This window comes from Prionailurus viverrinus, chromosome X (genome assembly GCF_022837055.1).
Source record: "Prionailurus viverrinus isolate Anna chromosome X, UM_Priviv_1.0, whole genome shotgun sequence".
In the NCBI taxonomy this organism is placed as follows: Eukaryota; Metazoa; Chordata; class Mammalia; order Carnivora; family Felidae; genus Prionailurus; species Prionailurus viverrinus.
In genome coordinates this window covers 76540668-76561785 of record NC_062579.1, presented here as the reverse complement: position 1 = coordinate 76561785, position 21118 = coordinate 76540668, and the positions used below count along the sequence as shown (strand labels likewise).

General features: G+C 45.7%; 1 protein-coding gene across 1 annotated transcript; it reads right to left on the bottom strand.

Annotated features, from left to right (window-relative positions):
• Nucleotides 1–6045: 6045 nt before the first annotated feature.
• LOC125157022 (uncharacterized) lies at nt 6046–19212 on the bottom strand. The gene is given in 11 exon segments (XM_047843271.1): nt 6046–6122; nt 6125–7214; nt 7216–7448; nt 7451–7996; nt 7999–8052; nt 8055–8334; nt 8336–9346; nt 9348–10126; nt 15760–15842; nt 17822–17930; nt 18969–19212. Coding segments are annotated over 11 exon segments (4506 nt in total).
• Between the last annotated feature and the right edge of the window lie 1906 nt (nt 19213–21118).

The following is a 21118-nucleotide window of genomic DNA, read 5'->3' as shown; positions in this document are numbered from 1 at the left end:
GTCCTAAGGCCTTGCACCTTCTCCAGCCCTTCCCTTTTGAAGTCTTTTCCTTTGGTGCTTCTCTCCTGCATCTCCCACATCTGCCCCTTTTTCTTTCATTTGGCAAAGCTGGAGGGCAAAGACAGAGGCTAGTGAGGCATATTCTCGCCTTCGGTGTTGTCTTCTTCTCTAGGCTAGGTATATGCAAAGTAATAAGACAAAGATTAATATAAAAATACCAATCTCAGAAAAGCTTAAGGGTTTTATGTAATTCATTGGATTCAATTCCGAGATTCAATTAGTTATCTCAGATAGAGAAGGAGCACCAGAAATCATCTCAAGTTTATTTTTGAATGTTTCATAAACGTCCTTTTGCAATTGAGCTACATCAGCAGGGGCATTGCCTTGATTAAGAAGGTGTTGACACACCAGGTCCCATGAAATCTTAGATTGATTATATACATGGGGGAGGGGGGTGACACAAAAGGTGGTTATGTTCCAATCACATTGAAGCTTTGTTGTTGTAAACTAATTAATTGATCTCCCAGAAAAAGAACAGCTTGTTGCAAGTCAGATAATTGGCTCTCTATTTGTGTATCAATCAGCCGTTGGCTGTTCCACAGCCTTTCTGAATCTTGATGCCAGTTTTGTAAAAAGTGGGTGGTTTGTACAGTTTGATGCAGAACAAAACCGGCTGTTGCTGCTGTAGCTGTAATAGCTGTAGCTTGTAAATAATCCCAAGTACAGCAGTTACCAGTAAAGCTACAAACCGTCGGGTGCGGTGTAAGACACGTTTCAATATTTCATCTATGAGATACATTTCTGGGGAGTATTGCCAAGACAGATCCATGGTTACAGGCATCCAAACCCCATTTCATGCCTTAAGGATAATATAAGCTTTGTTCTTTCCTGGTTAAAAGAAATAGTAGAATTAAGACAAGTAAAAAAAAAAAAATGATGGCAAGTAAGAAGATTGTTACCAAGCTCCCAATGAGGCATGCCTAACATAAACAGAAAAGGAAGTCTGACACATGCTTGAATTTTATGAGTCTCATTGATTCTAAAAGAGATGGAGAATTTATTTGAAATATTCATTAAGTGGCCTTTCCAAGTGGTCATGCCTAATAATCCAGTACCAATTTTCCAGAGTTCTGAATGAATTGGTCCATCAGGTAAACGTGGGCTGGGGGGAGTCATCGCTCCTTCATGCCATACAATTGGGTTCAGATGTTACATCTGAAATGATGTCGTCTTGATATCGACACCATCGGAGCTCTCTTTTGGAGTATTTGGTCTGAGCAGAGCCTACAGAGGCTCAATTAAGGATGCTTCCATTGGAAGTATTAAGAAGAACTCTACCAACCTCTCCTCTACAGAGCTCCCAATTAACCCATTCCTCAGGATTTATAACCTTTCTTAATTGACATCGAGGCAATTTAGGAGGGTGAGCATATGTAATTCTCTGACTTCTCATGGAGACTCCCTGTAGTAAATACAATATAGAGACATTAGTCCCATTGGTTATTTTTGCTATCCATGCCTGTGAACGAAATGTAACACAGTGTTCACCTATTCCAAAGCATATAAGTGGCCCATCTGCACCTACAGAATATTCAGGGATTATTTTTCCTTCTTCTTCTGGTTTAAATGGGCCTCTATTATCATAAGGTTCAGGCAACCGGACTGAATCACTTACATAAACTGGGAAAGAGGGATCATCCCATGTAATTAATCTATTAAGAGGTGGATTTGGAATATAAGCCCAATATGTGTGATTCTCTTTAGTACTCACGGTTAAAATAAGAACTGATACCATGGCAATAAACAGAGTAGTAGAAGTCTTAGGTGTTCCTGTTTTTTTGGAGGATCTGTTCTGCTTCTAGAGTCATCTTCTTCATCTGTCCCCATGTCGGAGGTTTGGCTTTCATTGTTTTCTCGGTTCTTCTTTTTATTTCTCGTTTGAGGCTTAATTCTTCCCTATCTTTCTCCAGTGGTTGAAAATTATCGACCCTTTTTCTCTTCGCCCATCTGTTCATATTGTGGTTTTAATTGCTGGGCTGGGAGCTAGATATCTCCATTATCTGTGGCTACAAGAGAAAATCCCCAACCCCACGATTTAACATGCCCAGGGAACCATTGGTTATTATCATTTTCCAAAATATTGGTTGTGAAAGGGATCTGGTATTAGAGGCTGTGTGATGTTTTACAGCTGCGGTGAGCTCTTGTTGAACTCTTAAATCCAGAAAATTAAGCGTAAATAATGCTTTCATTAATTGATTCTTTGGATTCAAGGCCATATCCCCCTGTTTTTGTTTTTGTAACATGGTTTTTAATATACGATTAGCACGTTCAATAATACCTTGACCTTGTGGATTGTAAGGAATGCCTGTAGTATGGTGAATGCCCCATTTTTGGCAAAATATAAGAAAAGTGTGAGAAGTATGAGCGGGGCCATTGTCAGTTTTAAGATTCCAGGGGAGTCCCATTGTGGCAAATGCTTCTAAAAGGTGCTGAATAACATGGGCCATTTTTTCTCCTGACAAAGGTGTAGCCCATATAAAACCAGTATATGTATCTATTGATACACGTACATATGCAAAGCGACCAAGTTGTGGAACATGAGTAACATCCATTTGCCATAAATCATTAGGTTGTTGACCTCTGGGATTAACGCCCAGAGAGTACAGAGGAATGACAATAGGCCCACAAGTGGGGCAGTGTGTGATAATTTCTCTAGCTTGTTTAAGGGAAATAGAAAAGCGTTTACTTAAGCCTTTAGCATTAAGATGAGTCAGATTGCAGGGGCGCCTGGGTGGCTCAGTAGGTTGAGAGTCTGACTTTGGCTCAGGTCATGATCTCGCAGTCCGTGGGTTCGAGCCCCACGTCGGGCTCTGTGGTGACAGCTCAGAGCCTGGACCCTATTTCAGGTTCTGTGTCTCCCTCTCCCTCTCTCTCTGGCCCTCCCCCGTTCATGCTCTGTCTCTCTCTGTCTCAAAAAATAACATAAACTTCAAAAAATTTAAAAAAAATATGAGTCGGATTGTGAAAATCTTGTGCTGTAATAACAGGAGTTGCCAATAAGGAATCCACTGTAGCGTTGCCTTCTGCTAAGGGGCCAGGGAGGCCAGAATGAGATTGTATGTGAGTATGATATGCCCCGATTCGAGAGACCCCCGAAAACAAACCACCAGAGTCCAGAGTCAAAGCCAAGCGGCAAGGGTCGTTTATTGCAGGTTCGAACCCGGACCTCCGCGCACTCGTTGCTGGTGACTAAGAGGCCCCGAGCGAGGTTTTTACGGCACTTTTATAGACAGGCACAAACAGGTTATGGGGAAGTTAGGGATTTTTCGCGGTTACAGAGCTGTTATTGGTTGACATTTAAATTTGAACACTCAGCAGAACTTGATTGGTTCCCGCCTTTAGGTCAAACCACAACCGGGCACGCCCTGGCTGGTTCCAGGAACGGAGGAGAAGGGGGGGGTGGTCTTTTCCTTGCGGTTGTGGGTACACCTGATAATTTTTCTTTAGTCTCTCATTCCTCCCTTTCTTTGGTGCCTCAAGAGCCAATCTTGGGTCTTATGTGTCTGATTCAAATGTTTCGGTAACGATAGGTTGGTATTGGGTTTTAAGGACCATTAGTTGGACCGTGTGAACCCGATCTTTGATAAAGGCAACTAGCTTATTAATAATATAAGGCCCGAAGGTGAGGAGGAGGAGGAGGGGTATAAGGGGCCCAGCTAGAGTAGAAAGCAGAGTGGCTAGCCATAGGGATTGATTGAACCAAGATTCAAACCAGCCTTGTTGTTGTTCTCGCTCACGCCTCCGTTTGGCCAGGCCTTCTCTAACTTTAGCCATGCACTCTCGGACTACTCCGGTGTGGTCAGCATAAAAATAGCATTCTTCTCTCAAGGCTGCACATAAACCTCCCTGTTGGAGGAAGACTAGATCTAGCCCCCTTCGGTTCTGTAGGACTACTTCAGAAAGGGAGGTCAGAGATTTTTCGAGGTGCGAGATTGAGTCCTCAAGTCTGGCTATATCCTCATCAGTGGCTGCCCTTAGGCTATTGAACCCCCGGTGCTGGATGGCTAGTGATGAGATCCCTGTTCCTGCCCCTATGGTACTGAGGCCAAATAAGGTGGCCAAGGTTATGGCCGTAAAGGGCTCCCGTTTTGTTCTTATTGACTCTCTTGCTTCCGTCCCTTCTGTCCACAGATCATATACAACATTTTCTCGGTGGTAAATAACCTTTGGAAATACTAATACCATGATACAATATTCGGCTGATGAATTAAAAACATTTCTGCTAACACATGGGGTGAGCCCTGTCTTAGAACAAATCCACCAACTGTCAGGAGCTGGAATTATCCATTTAGATTCATTTATAGAGTAATTAGTCGGGGCACAGAGCTGGATATGGCTACAGGGGACCTTTCCTATACAAGTCCCATTGCCAGTGACTGCTTGCAGTGTGAGGCCGGGGCTCTTTCGATTCCACCTGCAAGCTGCTGGCGACTCTTCTCCTGATTGTGAAAAAGGGGCAGCTAGACCTACGGCTTCGTAGAAGGGGGGTTTTATATCATAACACAACCAGCAGGCCCTTGTCGCCTCAGGGTCCGATCGGTTTAAGGCCTCATATGCTGCTGTTAGCAATTTCCATAGGGAGTCTATGCCTTCTGGGTTCTGACTTTCTTGGACAGCTTGTGCTTTTACTCCTGGGGTAAGGACGGGGGTCCTGCTGGAGGGAGTAGTGGGGATCTGCCTGGGCATAGGCTCGTCTTTTTTTTTTTTCCTAATACCTGATTTGGCCCCACCGGTTGTACAAGAGGGGAGGCTTTTAATTTTATTTGAATGGCAGTCCCAAAGAGGGGACGTTGATATAAGTAGAGTCCCCAAGTGAGTCCTAAGACCCATCGCCTGTCTTTTTTCCTTTCCTCTGTAAATCTTACACGAATGAGGTTACAGTTTTCATCATACCTGGTGCGGGTACATGGTCGGACATAGGACATTTCAATAAATTGGGGTTTTACTTTCTACTTCCATTCCCCATCATTGGAGGTGACATAACTCCGGGCTGCGCAATAGAGGGTTTCAAACCCTCCACATGTGCGCCTCATCGCCCCCGTCCTAAATCCCGGACATGCATAAAATCCATTTCTACTTATTGATACCCTCCTTTGCAGTTGCCTCCATTTACCTCCTTCCATTTCTTCTAATGGACTAACTTTTTCTAAATTGAAATATAGATCTGGCCACCAGGTATTTAATGGGGCAGTTCCTAGGGTTTTGTTGTAGACTTCATGAGTCTCTAAATTAGTAATTTCCCATGTCAAATTATAGGGGTTGTGGGGGTTTGGATCTACAGACAGAGTTTGCAGAACAATCAAGAGGAGGGCAAGTACCATAGTTACGGTTTAGTCCGTTGGTGGCGTAGGGTCAATTTTAAAGGATTGTCCTTAGTCCGGTCAACAGTCCAGGTTGTCTTTGAGGGTCCGATGAGGTCTGAGAACGGGTCCACCGGTTTGGCGTGGGTGTAATGGATCCAGGCGGCGATTCTGTCTACTTTGATGGCCGTAGGCGTTGTCAGGATGACCTGGAAGGGTCCTTTCCACCTGGGTTCGAGTCTCCTGCCGATGACGTTTGACGAGGACCCAATCCCCGGGTCAGAATTGATGAGGAATAGGCGGGGCTCCAGTCTCATAAAGTTCTTTTAATTTGGGCCATACATCTTCATGGACCCTCTGCAAGGCTTGTAGGGAGAGCAAGAGTTCAAGACCATTATCGTTCTCAGTTTTGACAAGGTCATCTTTTAGGTTAGGGATGATGGGGGGTGGTCTACCATGCATTATTTCATAGGGTGTGAGTCCCAGTTTGTATGGGGAGTTATGCACCCTGAACAGAGCGTAGGGGAGAAGGACTACCCACTTAGCACCAGTCTCCATGGTCAATTTGGTTAGGGTCTCTTTTAATGTTCTGTTCATTCTTTCTACCTGCCCTGAACTTTGGGGTCGGTATGCACAATGTAATTTCCAATCAACCCCAAGTATGGAAGCCAGTCCCTGACTTACCTTAGAGACGAATGCAGGTCCATTGTCTGACCCTATCATTACTGGAAAACCATACCTGGGCAGGATTTCTTCCAGGATCTTTTTGGCTACAATCTACGCCGTTTCATTCTTGGTTGGAAAGGCTTCGGTCCATCCTGAAAAGGTATCTACAAAAACTAGCAAATACTTATATCCATATTTTCCTGGTTTTACCTCAGTGAAATCTACTTCCCAATAGGTCCCCAGTCTGCTCCCTCTTTGTCTTGCCCCTGATGTCTGAGGATTACTACTCGCATTGTTGAGTTGGCACACAGTACATTTAGTGACTACTTGATCAACCTTATCGGAGACATTTTTGATTCTCAGTCCACTCTGTCTCATTAAATCTAACATTCGCCGGGAACCTAGGTGGGTGCTGTGATGGATCCGCTCTAGAACCTGCCATCCTAGCTTCTCTGGGAGTATAGTGTTGTTCTTGGAGTCTCTCCACCAGCCATCTTTGACTCGGGTCACAGGAAGTTTACTCATCCATTGAAGATTGCTTTCTGAATACTCAGGGCTGGGGGGCAATTCCCGGGGTCCGGGATCTGGCAGCTGTAGGGTCAGTAATTGCGCTGGGGGCCGAGCTATGTTTTTTGCAGTCCGATCGGCCAAATTGTTGCCCTGGGAAACTGGGTCGGTTGTCTTCTGATGTCCTGGGCAATGCACAATTGCTAGCTTTTTGGGTTCCCATATGGCTGCTAGTAGGGCTAGAATCTCTTCTTTATTTTTGATGTCTTTTCCTTCAGCCGTGAGGAGCCCCCGTTCTCTGTGTATCGCCCCATGTACATGAGCGGTGGCAAAAACATATCGGCTATCAGTGTATACGGTTAGCTTGCGATCTCTTCCTAACTTTAGGGCCTGGGTTAAGGCTATTAGCTCAGCCTTCTGGGCCGAGGTTCCGGGGGGTAGAGCTTCTGCCCACACCACCTCGGTCTCTGAAGTCATGGCCGCCCCCGCATACCTTTGTCCTTGGTGAACGAAGCTGCTTCCATCGGTAAACCAGATGGCGTCTGCGTCTGATAATGGCTGATCCTGCAGGTCCTCTCGAATCCCATAAACCTGTGCCAGTATGTCACTGCAGTCATGAAGTGGGGTCCCCATGTCTGGATCTGGCAGCAGTGATGCTGGGTTCAGGGCCGTCGGGGGGGGGGGTGAAGATGATCTTGTGGGGGTTCAGTAGCAGTCCCTGGTAATGAGTGAGTCGGGCATTGCTCAGCCATCGGTCAGGCGGCTGTTTGAGGATGCCTCCGATGGCGTGCGGGGTGGTGACTTGTAGTTCTTGGCCCATGGTCAACTTATCAGCGTCTTTTACCATCAGGGCAGTGGCTGCAATGATCCGGAGACAGGGTGGCCATCCGGCGGCCACTGGATCTAACTTCTTAGATAAGCGACTGGCCTGTGCCAGGGCCCCAAATGTTGGGTTAGCACCACCTTAGCTATGCCCCGGCTCTCATCTACATATAGGTGGAAGGGTTTGGAAACATCGGGGAGTCCCAAGGCAGGTACTGATAGCAGGGCAGTTTTGATTTGCTGGAAGGCCTGTTCGGCTTCTTCCGTCCAACTAAAGGGCTGGTGATCTTTTGTTGCCTGGTATAAGGGTTTTGCTAGTTCAGCAAACCTTGGTATCCATAGTCTGCAGAACCCAGCTGACCCCAGGAATTCCCTCACCTGTCGTGGTGTCTGCGGTCTGGGAATACGAAGGACGGTTTCCTTCCGGGCATCCGTTAGCCAGCGTTGCCCCCCTTTCAGTAAGTAACCCAGGTAAGTTACCTCTGACTTGCAGATCTGAGCCTTTTTTGCTGAGGCGCGGTAATCTAAGGTTCCCAGAGTTCGCAGGAGACCTTCGGTTCCCTGGATGCAGGTTTTGGGCGTCTCGGCAGCTATCAAGAGATCATCAACATACTGCAGGAGAGTTATATTTGGGTGTTGTCTGTACTCAAATCTTCGTGTAGAGCCTCGTCGAACAGGGTCGGAGAGTTTTTGAATCTTGTGGTAGTCTGGTCCAGGTGAGTTGGCCATTTATGCCCCTGTCTGGATCTGTCCACTCGAATGCAAATAGCTCTTGACTTTTAGGCGCTAGTGGTAGGCTGAAAAAAGCATCTTTCAGATCCAGAACAGTATACCATTGTTTTTCTGGGCTGAGGGCGCTCAAGAGAGTATAGGAGTTAGGAACGGTTGGATGTATGTCCATCACCCGCTTATTGACTTCTCTCAGGTCCTGCACTGGTCTGTATTCCCCGCTGTTGGGTTTGCGCACGGGCAGCAGGGGGGGTATTCCATGCTGAGTGGCAGGTGCGTAGGACCCCGAAGTCAAGGAGGCGGCGGATATGCGGTGTGATGCCATTTTTGGCTTCCGCGGGCATAGGGTATTGGCGCACGCGGACGGGGTCCGTCCCAGGCTTGACCTCTATAAATAGGGCTGGGCGATGTTTTGCTAGCCCCATACCACCCGTTTCTGCCCACGCGTCTGGGAAGCGTTGAAGCCAGGGCTCGATACCCTGATCCAGAGGAGTGGGTTTCTGATGCAGCCTGTATTCATCTTCCAGTCTCACAGTGAGTACAGATATGGGTTGGTTGTGAAAGTCAGTCACTGTGGGTCCTCCCGGTTGGAAATGAATTTGGGCCCCCATTTTGGTAAGCAAATCCCTCCCCAACAGGGGGCAGGGGCTGTCGGGAATGACCAGGAAGGAATGGGTTACCTTCCCAGTCCTTAAGTCTACAGTCCTTTGAGTTGTCCAAGGGTACTTTTTTATTCTGGTGGCCTCTTGTACCCAGGATGATTTTTCAGATACTTTTCCATGGGGCTTGACCAGAACTGAGTGTTGTGCCCCGGTGTCAACTAGGAACTGGACCGGGATCCCCTCCACTTGCAACATTACCCTAGGTTCGGGGAGGGGATCCAAACCCCGTCCTCCCTATTCTGTATCTTGGGTAAACAGTATGGGAGCTGTTTTAGGCTGCCATTGTCCTTGGCTGGGGCGGGGTTGTTTCTTCTTGGGGCATTCTCGTATCCAGTGGCCTTTTTCTTTACAATAGGCGCATTGATCTTTATCTAAGTGCCGCCTGGGAGGGCGTGTTGTTTGAGTGCCTTCTGGGGGTGGCTGTTCTTTCTGGACTATAGCGGCCAGGACTTTAGTCATTTTCTCTGTGGCCTTGATCTGTCTCTCTTCTGGGGCGTCCCTGTTGTTGTAGACCTGTTGTGCTATACAGAGCAGATCCTGGATCTGTTTACCTTCTAAATCCTCTAGCCTTTGGAGGTTTTTTTTTTTTTTTTTTTTTTTTTTTTTTTTTTATGTCAGGAGCTGCTTGATTTACAAAGGACATAACGACAGCAGCCTGGTTCTCAGGGATTTCTGGATTCATGGGGGTAAACTGTCTAAAGGCTTCCATTAGTCTCTCTAAGTAAGCAGCTGGACTCTCTGTCTTTCCCTGTATGACCGAATATAGCTTAGCCAAATTGGTGGGCTTGCGAGCAGCAGCCTGGAGACCCGCCATCAGAGTCTGGCGATAAATGAGTAGCCTTCCCCTACCTTCTGCCGTGTTGTAGTCCCATTCATCCTGTGGAGGTCTGGTTAGGGGGAAAGGCGCATTAATGAGGTCAGGGTTAGATGTCGGCTGACCGTCGTCTCCGGGAACCAGCTTTCTTGCTTCTAATTGGATCCTCTCTCACTCCTCTGTAGTGAACAGGATGCGGAGGAGCTGCTGACAGTCGTCCCAGGTGGGCTGGTGGGTGAACATGACACTGTCTAAAAGAGCTATTAGGTCTTTAGTGTTATCAGAGAATCGAGCGTTCTGTGTTTTCCAGTTGTACAGGTCACTGGTGAAAAAGGGCCAATACTGGAGTCGGGGGATGCCTGTTTCATCTGGGGGTCCTATTTCCCACAGGGGTAGGGCCACAGTGGAGCCGGGGAGGCGAGGGTTTGGCTCACGCTGGGTGAGCCCGCGGGTTCCGCCGGCTGGCCCCTTGTGGTTGGTTTCGTTTTCAATGGGGCCCGGCGCGGCTGCTGCCTCCCGTCCTCCTGGTTCCGGCGCAGCTGCCACTTCCCGTCCTCCCGGTTCCCCTAGGGGAGGCAACTAGCGGGGCGACTGGCGGGGTGGCTGCTGCGGGCAGGGCCCGGGGTACAAGGGGAGGGGGATGATAGGATGGAGGGTCTAGGGATAGTAGGTCCTGACTATCGGTCAATATGGGATACAAGGGTGCAGATGGCGTCTTTGGCTTTGGGGGGTCTGCGGGCCACATGGCAAGGGCCTTACATGCTCCTGATGACAGGAAGGGGGCCAACCAAGAGGGTGGATTTCCTACCAAATCTTGCCATACTAGAATGTAGGGAATCTGATCGGGGTGCCCCTCGCGATCCGGTAGAAAAATCTTTGACTTCACCTTAGCGATTATAGGGAGGCAAAAAGTTCCTTCGTGTGGCCATCCAACGCTGAAGGTTGGCCATTCGGAGCGGCAGAGGGTTATTAATTTTCCCCTCCGGATGTCTAGACTCAAATTCTGTCCTCTGGTTCTAACATCTCTGAAGTTAGCAACAAGGAGAGAAAGAGGAATGCTTTGAGATTGGCCCATCTGTATCCTGGAGGTGGAGAAAAGGATTGAAAGGAGAGGTAGTAAAGTTAGGAGGATTCCCGGTTGTGCCAGGCCAGGTCACCTGTGAAAGAGAAGGGGGTCAACGCTTAAAGGTTACAGAATAAAGAACACAACACATAGATCGCTAGCGCGTTTCGGGTGTCTGTCACCCGGACAGAAGAATTCCGACGGGCCCAAAAAGGTGCCCCAGATGGGTGCCAGTGGACGTCTCCTACTGGACCCGACTGACTGCCCTATAGCCCGTCCGCCAGGGCTGTGTCAGTCCCCGATACAGATCCCGTGCGGGAGAGAGCCAGAAACGAACAGACGATATACAGACAGAAACGGACAGAGCCGGCTCACTTACCGATCGGTCTCAGGGATGACCCGTTGGCTTGGGGTCTGGTGGGCTTGGGGGGGGGGGATCCCGGACGAGCCCCCAAGTGATATGCCCTCATTTGAGAGACCCCCGAAAACAAACCACCAGAGTCCAGAGTCAAAGCCAAGCGGCAAGGGTTGTTTATTGCAGGTTCGAACCCGGACCTCCGCGCACTCGTTGCTGGTGACGCTAAGAGGCCCCGAGCGAGGTTTTTACAGCACTTTTATAGACAGGCACAAACAGGTTATGGGGAAGTTAGGGGTTTTTCGAGGTTACAGAGCTGTTATTGGTTGACATTTAAATTTGAACACTCAGCAGAACTTGATTGGTTCCCGCCTTTAGGTCAAACCACAACCGGGCACGCCCTGGCTGGTTCCAGGAACGGCAGAGAAGCAGGGGGGGGGGGGGTGTCTTTTCCTTGCGGTTGTGGGTACACCTGATAATTTTTCTTTAGTCTCTCAAGTAATGTATATAGGATGGGATTGGTGTTGGAGACAATGTTGGACTTGAAAAAATAAGTCAGACAATTCTGAGACATCTGAATAAATATTTAACGGTTTCCAAGTTTTCAATCACTTTTTTAGAATAGGCTGAATCCTTTAAGATATTGATGGAGGAGGAAACATCCTTAAGTAATAAAAATATGGCCAAGAGTTCATCCTTTTGTACTGAAGCATATGGGGATTTTACACATTTAGAAGTAGGACCATAATATGCAGAATAACTGGATTTGTTGGCATCTGTAAAATAATTAGGTCCATTTACAGGTACTGACTGTACAACTCGAGGCATGATAAAGGAGGTGGTTTTGATAAATTCAACTAATTTGGATTTAAGATAATGGTTGTCTATGTGACCTATATAATTTGCAACTCCAAGTTGCCATGAAATGCATTGCTGATATGCCATGGATATTTGTGCATGAGACAGAGGTTCTATAATTGTCTCAGGGTCTTGGGTTGTTATTTCCTTAAGTCTCTCCCAACTCTTTAAAATTAACATTCCTGTTTTGTCTAAATATGTAGATAATTTTTTTAAGGCTTGTTGGAAAGAAATATCCGTTTTAAGATTCCATTAGCCTGCCAAAGTATTCCTGCAGGAGAATGAGGTAACAGTAAAATTAACAAGGAAACAGGTCGCAAGGAGTTAATTCAAGTAAGCTGATTGGAAGCAATTTTTTGTTCAATCCATTGTAATTTTTAGGGTGCTTCCGGAGTTAATTTCCTAGGGCTATTTAAATTGGAATTCCCTTTAAGTACATCAAAGAGATGAGTCAGTTGATAAGTAGGTATACCTAGAGTAGGACGCTACCAGTTAATGTCTCCTAGTAACTTCTGGAAATCATTCAAAGTATGCAAGGTATCTCTACGAATTTGAACATTTTGAGGCATTATTGAATTTTGTACTAATTTTTGACCTAAATAGAACAAGGGATCTTCAAATTGAATTTTGTCTTCTGCAATAAGGAGGCCATATTTTGAGAGGGTTGCCTGAGCTGCTAAAAAGAGTGCATGTAAATCATGTCGTTCGGGTAAAGCTAATAGGATTTCATCCATGTAATGGATGATCTTAGCATGAGGAAACTGAGATCGTAAATATCAGAGAGGTTTTGCAACAAAAAGCTGACAAAGACTGGGACTATTTAATATTCCTTGGGGTAAAACTTTCCGCTGAAATTTGCTTATGGGCTCCTCATGATTAATTACAGGAAGGGAGAACGCAAATCTCTCCGAATCTTTAGGGCTTAAGGGAATGGAGAAAAAACAATCCTTAAGATCAACAATTATAATTTTCCAATCTCCAGGGATAGCAGCAGGCGTCGGAAGGCCAGGCTGTAGAGCCCCCATAGGTTGTATGATTTTATTTATGGCTCGGAGATCAGTCAGCATTCTCCATTTTCCAGATTTCTTTTCTATGACAAAAACCGGAGAATTCCAGGGACTAGTTGAAGGTTCAATATACCTCGCCTCTAATTGTTGAGAAGCTAAAGATTTTAAAGCTGCCAGTTTTTCTTGAGAAAGCGGCCGCTGCTCTATCCATATGGGCTCATCAATAAACCATTTTAAAGACAGCGCATATTTTTGTTCTCTGGCAGGGGCCGCTAGGATACATTTGGATATCCTAGCCTTGTGGCTTTGTGTTTGGGGAAAAATATCGAGGGGTGTTTTATTGCCTTGTTGAGTTTTATCTAATTCCTTCAGTGGGTCATATCCCATGGCACACATTATATTTTTATTTTGAGTAGATATAGATGGGATATTAATATATGCACCCCACTGTTGAAGTAAATCTCTACCCCACAGATTAATGGCAATGTTAGCCACATAGGGTTTAAGAGTTGTTATCTGATCCTCGGGTCCTTCACATCTCATAATCTGTTGACTTCTTTTTATTCCCCCTAAGGAGCCAAGTCCTGTAAAAATTACAGGTATGTTCTCAACAGGCCAAGATGAAGGCCAAAACTTTTCAGATATGATGGTAACGTCAGCTCCAGTGTCTAGTAATACTATAAAAGATTTATTATTAATTTTAAGATGTATTTTGGGGCGAAGATCTTTCAAAAAAGTTTGCCAATATAGTTGTTTCCCAGTACTGCCAAAACCTCCAGTTCTGATAACAGGATTGCTTTGGCCCTCTATATAAGGAAGAATAAGTAATTGAGCAATTTTATCTCCTGGTTGAATAGTATAAGGGTTACCGGCCAGTATCATAACTTGAATTTCATTTTCATAATCACAGTCAATAACACCAGGATGCACATGAATACCTTTAAGTGTAAGACTACTCCGTCCAAAAATAAGGCCTACTGTGCCTTTTCCCAAAGGTCCATAGATTCCTGTTCTAACTGTAACGACACCCAAGGAAGGCTGTAAAACAACTGGGTCTACAGCAGGGAGATCTAAGCCTCACTCCCAGTTGTTGCATGACGGAGGTCTGTGACCTGTCGATGTTGTGGTGTTGAGACCCATTGCTGGCTGGATAAAAGCTCATTTTGTTTGTTGGGCCATGTGATAGGCCCCGTGATAAGTTTCCCTGATTTTGATCAATATTAGGAGGTGGAAGAGGATGCCCATCTTTGTGATATTGGGAATGGCACTGATTGGCCCAATGATATCCTTTTTTATAATGAGGGCATAAAGCAGTTGGAGACATTAATTTAGATAGATTATTAGCACTGGTATTATTAACATTATGCTTATCTTTTTTAAAAATTTGTCCTTTATTTTTCGACAGTCTTTTTTTTTCATGTGGCCACTTTTTCCACAACCAAAGCATTTGGTGTTAGATTTAAAAGGGTCTGTCCCTCTTATAGCAGCAGCGAGGAGGTTCATATTGTAAAGTGGGGTACCAATATCAGCATATGCTTTCACATAGTCAGCCATGGACCCAACAGCCACTCTTATAGCAGGAAGAGCTCACTGGCATTCTGAATTAACATTATCATAAGCCACAATAGGAAGCAACAAATCCCTTAGGCCTGCTTGAGGAGTTGTTTTAGCCAAAACATCTCTTAATCTTGCTACAAAGTCAACATAAGGTTAACTATGTCCCTGTTTAACATTTGCAAATGAGGGGGTAACCTCCCCTGGGGTAGCTATACGTTGCCAAGACATCTTACAGCAATTGTTGTATTACTTGTTGTATTGCTTGATCACTCAAACCACATTGATCTCTTAGTTGAGAATATTGTCCTTGTCCACAAAGTTGTTCCTTGTCAATAGGAATATTATCATGAACGTTTCTTTCCCCATGAATCTTAGCTTGATCTTCCCACCAAGTCATAAATTGTAAATATTCAGCACGGGATAAAACAGTTCTAGCCAACATTTCCCAATCTTTAAGAATCAAGCGTTCGGTGTCAGCAAATGCTGAAAGTAAGCCCTGCGTATAAGGAGAGTTAATGCCAATTTAAGATCTTTCAAAAATTTTTACAGGGATCTGAGAGTATTCAGCATTATAGCTTCCATTAGGATATTGTGCATTTGGTGAAAAAGCATTCAGAGTAACCGGAAATATTTCTGATACCGGTTGTATCAATTCTAAATCTCCTTCCTGCTTAGCTTTTATCAACCCTCGCATCAGAGGTGGAATGATAGGGCCTTCATGTTCCTTGGAAGGAACTATTATGTGAGGCTGGTCATTAGAAAAAGGTTTGGAAGTGACTGGAAAGGCAGTCTTTCGTTTAACATGAGTAGCAATTTCTGTATTTTCAGTTAAAGCAGTAGGGGGTATACTTTATTATAAGGGAGGCAGTAGCCTCCAAGTTATCATTTGTGGGTGGCGGTGGAGGCCATTCTGGTAAAGTATCTTCCTCAGGCACTATAGCTTTGATCTTCAGAGGAAGATTCATCCTCACAACTATCAGATGTAAAATCCAACTCATCTCCTTCTTCTTGATGAGTTTTTAACTTAGGTGAACATATATTTTGTTCTGAGTCAGGCTGTAAAGCCATCTCAATTAAAGAGCATAAAGACCAAACTTTTAAAGAAATGATATCTCCATTTTGATGAGCACGTCTAAGCGTTTTCATAATTAGTCTCCATTGTTTAAGGTTTAAACGATTTTTCCAGACGGATTAAACCAATAGCAATGTTTTTTAACCAAGTACCAGAGCTCATCAAAAGTTCCCCTTTTCACTTTTACTCCTGAACTTTGCAATAAAGTACAAAGTGATTTAGAGTAAGCGTCATGATCATGAGACTGGGAGTTTCCCATCCTTCACTATCCCAAAGCCAGGACTTACCTGTCCTACTGCTCTGTTTCGGTCCTCTGTGACTGTAAACCAAAGTAGTCTCGAAGACTGTTTTCTGTGCCGTATCCTGCCAACTATGCCAATTGTTGCAGGGTGTATGGCCGGAGTCGCAAAAAATGAGTCGGCAAACAAAGTGCAGTTAAGTGAAGGTCCTCATACTCCAGTCGGAATGAGGTCCCGACTCCAGAATGAAGCTTCTTTTTATTAGGGTAATTGCTAAAGACTACGTGCATAAAGTCAGCTAAGCAAGTGTGTTAATCAATCTAATGGTTTAGCTTTTCAAGGTTGAATTTCAAGTTACTTGGTTTCTATAACACTAGGAAGGGTCAGGTGTCAAGGAGGATCCAGCCCTGGACAATGTTAATGGCTCTAGGCGTTCCTTACTAGCAGCAGCCACCTTCAGCTGTGTAAACATGTCCTAAGGCCTTGCACCTTCTCCAGCCCTTCCCTTTTGAAGTCTTTTCCTTTGATGCTTCTCTCCTGCATCTCCCACATCTTGTCTCTTTCCAGTAAATTCCATTGCAGCCTCAAGAGCTTCAAGGGGGGCCAAAACTTGTTTATCAATGGAAGTCTGGCTTACAGACTCTTTGGTAGTATTTATCATAAACTTATTAAGCACATGGGCTGTCTGGATAGTATGATGCAGGCTGACTCCAGCTACAGAGGCAGAGGCAATAATGCCTACTGCTGTGAAGATGCCCGTGATTAACAGGCCAACAAATCTTTTCTGCCATGCAGCAGAGTGCCAGTGTCAAATAAGCTTGAAAGCACACCTAGTCCTGATGGATGCATATAGGGCTCAGACCTATTTAACAGGAACCCAGGCTGAGACACGGTGTCTAAGTACTAACTAGGAGGATATATTTAATTGGGTGATGATATTATTACTTATGCAGGACATAAACCAGCCCTGAGAAGTAGAGATATTATAATTAGTTTCTAGTTGTTGGACCTGTAAGGTGGAGGTAGCAAAGAGAACGTAGGGAGAAGGGACACAATTAGTAGTCCATGCAAGTTGGACATTGTGCAGGGAGGCCCAAGTTAAGTTAACATGTCATTTTACATAAATTTCACCATGGCTAATTGTAGTGTGAAGAAGGGAAGACCTAGCTTCCAAAGACTAACAAGCCAAGGTCCTTTTAATTTCCCTTTATATGCAGAAATTATAGGGCCAGACAAGCCTCCATCTTTCCAAAAAAATATCCTCCTTACTAGACTGGCCAAAGGATATGGTCTTATTAGAATATTTTGTTTCAAGATGTCCTCTAGGATCCCTGTCAATAATAGTCCAATTACCCCAGTGAAGATTATGCTCAGTCTCTCCATAACAGGTTGCCCAAGGAATGTTGTTCCAGGGGTGGTCTGAATATTTGAGACTGGAGCAAGCTATAACATTAGGAGTGTGAGATATGCTTGTTTTTTTTTTTGTTTTTTTTTTTTTTTTTTTTTTTTTTTTTGCGGTATATCAAAGCTTGTGGCTGAGAAAAAGGTAAAATTGTCTGGCCTGGTAGAAGTTTTGGGCTGTACATGTAAAAACCAGTTGATTTTTAGTTTAAGGCAGGCAGATAAATTGCTAAGTTTAGTAACACACATACTGAAGTAAGCCACCATTCAGGTCTCGGCATATAAAGCCAATGTTCTTGTTTAGTTTGGAAGGGAGGGTTAAGGTTGGATCCTCCCATGAACTCAGTGTCAGTATTGCTAATAGGCATATCCTGGCCTAGGAGGGCTAGGCTATTGAATATAGGTGGGTTAAGGGGATGAGCCAAATATGAATATTGACCTTGGCCTAGGCAAATGAGGGCAAGGAGTAGAATCAGTGTTGCTCGTATCGAATTTCTGTCAATGATGGAGATCATGGCCATCAGGTGCGAGTCAGGAGTGTATGTAATACCATTGTGTTGTAAGAGGATGCTGGCCTGGTTAGACAGGCATTTAAGGCTTCCTCATGTTATATCAGGGGCAAGGACTTGCGTTTCTGGAGTGGCTTCAGGATGAGCAGTCCATAAAGAGGCTTCATCCATCTTGAAAAAGGGGGCTGGTGGCCGCTCACTCAGAGTCATTCTCTGGAATTTTTGGTTCACTGGAAGATATCCTGGGGGTCTCCACCACGCCATGGTACAGCTTCACCAACTGAGAGGGGTTCCACAGAAGTCCAGAATCTGAAAGAACACAAGCATTATCCTCTACCCCAGGTGAGAAGTTTAGTGGGCCCAGACCATGTGGGCCCCCCTTTGGGGGTTTTGTACAGCACCATAGGGTGAAAGGGCTTCTCTTCGTTTTGAAAAGTGCCATTCAGTTAGTAGTCAGTCCCTGAGGGTCAAGATTTAAAAAATTAAGCGTAATCATAGCATGGTCGAGGAGAAGTTGAGGTTGTAATGTAGACCACCATGGGTATGTTCCCCTTTTCTGTTTTTGTTTTTGTTGTTGTTGTTTTTTAACATGGTTTTTAGAGCACTGTATGCTCGTTCTATAATAGCTTGGCCTTGTGGGTTTTAAGCAATACCTGTAATATGTCAGATATTCCATAAGGCACAGAAGTCACGAAATGAAGAGGAGACATAGTCTGGGCCATTATCTGTCTTAATTGTGTGGGGGAAGCCCCAGGCTGCAATAGCATGCAGAAGATGCTGAATGATCACTTTGGTGTTTTCTTTTGTATGAGCTGAGGCAAAAATAACACCTGAATAAGTATCTATAGATGCATGGATATACTTATGTTTACCAAATGCAGGGTAAACGTTAACATCAGTCTGCCAAATCTCACTAGGCTTGAGGCCCCGGGGTTTTGTTCCTGCTGGGAAGGAATTCAGGGGATAGTAATTAACAGTCTGAGCAGAAGTAAATGATTTGCTTGGCCTCATTCACAGTAAGGGTAAATTGTTTTCTTAGAGCTTGCCAGTTTTGATGGTAAAGATTATGGGAGGCTCTGGCTTCAAAAAGAGGATAACATTCTTGAGAAACTGTTGGGAAAATGAATAAAGTTTTACACCATAAGATGGCCGACGGGACTAAAACAAGCTCTGGTCTCTAGCTTGGAGACCCCTCTTCCGGGTTCTTCTTGCCCTGTTTGTGGAGCGGGCGCCCGCGTGCCAAAACCCTATGGAAGCTGACAACTATAAATTACCCTTCCCACTTGCATTCAGCGCTCAGATCTTTGGAGAAACGGTCTCCTCTGAGCCCACCAGTGTTAAATAAACCTCTGATCCACCGAGATCTCCACCTCCGAGTGCCGCTTGGTTTTTCCACCAGCGTTCCATCCTGGTTCCCTAACATATTTGGTTCCCTGATTGGGAAACCCAACTGCGCCGGCCCATTGTTGCCACTGGTTTGGGAGAATGACGAGGTGGTGATGGAATGAGGATTCGCAAGGGAGAAGGCGCACCCTGCCTGAATTTCAGCAGTCTCCCACTTGGTCGCCCCGGGCCAACCCTGCTCCGCCATTCCTGCCGGACTGGAGGAGACTTGGCAGGTGAGGACCTGGACCCGACGTCGGAACCGGTAAGGCTGGGGCCCAATCTAGCCAGGCCCACTCACAAGAGTGGAAGGGGGGGCCTGATCACTCCCCGGAGACCTCAGAAGTCTCACAGGTAGGAATTCTGTGAGAGGGAATGTAATAGCCTCTGGTGTGTATGTGAGTGTGAATGTGTGACTCGGTCTAGCTTGCTTGCCGACTTCGCTTCTGTGCCTCCACGGGCAGGCATCCTTAAGGTCCCCAGAAGCCCATGGAGTCTGAGTGGGCTCGTCTGCGATTCCGTGGTGAATGGCACACACTCTGTGGTGGCATCGGAATAGTTTCTGATCGTAAGTCACAAAGCTGAGACCGCTATGGCTAAACGTCCCCTAAGTTCCTTCAGGACATGGACAGATGGGCATCTGACCGGTCTCTTCATTAGAGGGGACACCCCTATCCCTCTGTCTGTCTTTGTGACTCCACCTCACGGGAACATGGGGTCGGGACAGAGCAAAGAAGGGGTTTTGGGGAGACTATGGAATTAAAATAACCGCTGGCATGTTAAGGACCCTATGTGAGTTAGAATGGCCCACTTTTGCTGTAGTAGGGTCCTCTGAGGGAACCTTGGATGTCCCAATGGTCCGCTGCATCTGGCATGTTGTCTCCAGAGACCCAGGTCACCCTGATCAATTTCCATACATCAACTACTGGCTTGAAATTGCCTGAAATCCTCCGCTGTGGGTGCAATTCATCCATAGCAAGCAGAGCCAGGCAAAGGTTTTAGTTGCTTTATCCAGAGACTCAACCAGGGAGCCAAAGAAGCAACCCACCACTTCCCTAGTGTGTGCAGGAGACCCGGAGGAAGATCCTGTCTTTCTGCCACCTTATGACTCACCGGGCTCCCTCCCCCCACCGGTACGAAGAGGCTCTCCTCTGGGGGATCAGAGCAGGGGCTGAGAAACCCATGAATATGACCAGCAGCAAGGGGATTCCCCCGGGGATTATCATGCGAGGCGATGCGAGGCTTACACCCTCTTTGCTCCAGAGGCACAAGAGAGTCGTGACAAAAGGATGGGGAAAGTCTAGCCGCCAAAAGGGGGGAGGCCCAGAACCTCCTTAGCAAGGGGTCAGTGGGCCTACTGCAAGGAGAAAGGACATTGAAAGAATAAATGTCTCAACCAAGGAAAGTCCCAGAAACCCAGCCGATATCAGGAGGAATCTCAAGAAGGGAACCGTATTGGTCTGGCCGAGATAGAATCATACTGAAGGGGACCCTGGCTCTCTCCCCCTGTTCCTCTGCCTAATAGATGTGAGGGATTCTCCCTCATTTCCCAGGTTAACAGTTATAATTGGAGCCAACTGTGGTTAGTCTACCTCGGGATGGGGACTTTAAAGAATGTTCCCAAGCAGTTGCTGAAACTCCATTCATTTCGGGGAAATTCCCAGTCTTCTCTGGACTGATGTGGACTCCATATTTCCACTTTGGTGGAACAATAAAAACATGGCGTCTGCTCCTCTGAGTTAAGGTTTTGAATTAGGTTTTCCTTCTCTGCCTTCTACTGGCACCTTGCCTCTTCTGCCTTCCCCCTACCCCTGCTATTTCTGCACCAGCTTGGGTGTGGTCTACGTAACTGGTTCCTATACCCTCCTCAGTACCTCATCACCATTGGCTCCTCCTCCCATCCTCAAGGTCAAGGAGTAAAGTGCACCCCCTTGGACATCTAGGTATTTTCCAAATAGAATAAGTTGCTAAAGCTTTGACTACTGACACGGGTTTGTGTTTTTAACTTCTTATTGCAGAGAAATTAAGGCTATTTGGACCTATTGGAAAACATGCTTTGTACTTAATTGGTTCATGAATTTACCATGTAAAAAAATTCTGGTGTAAACACCTCT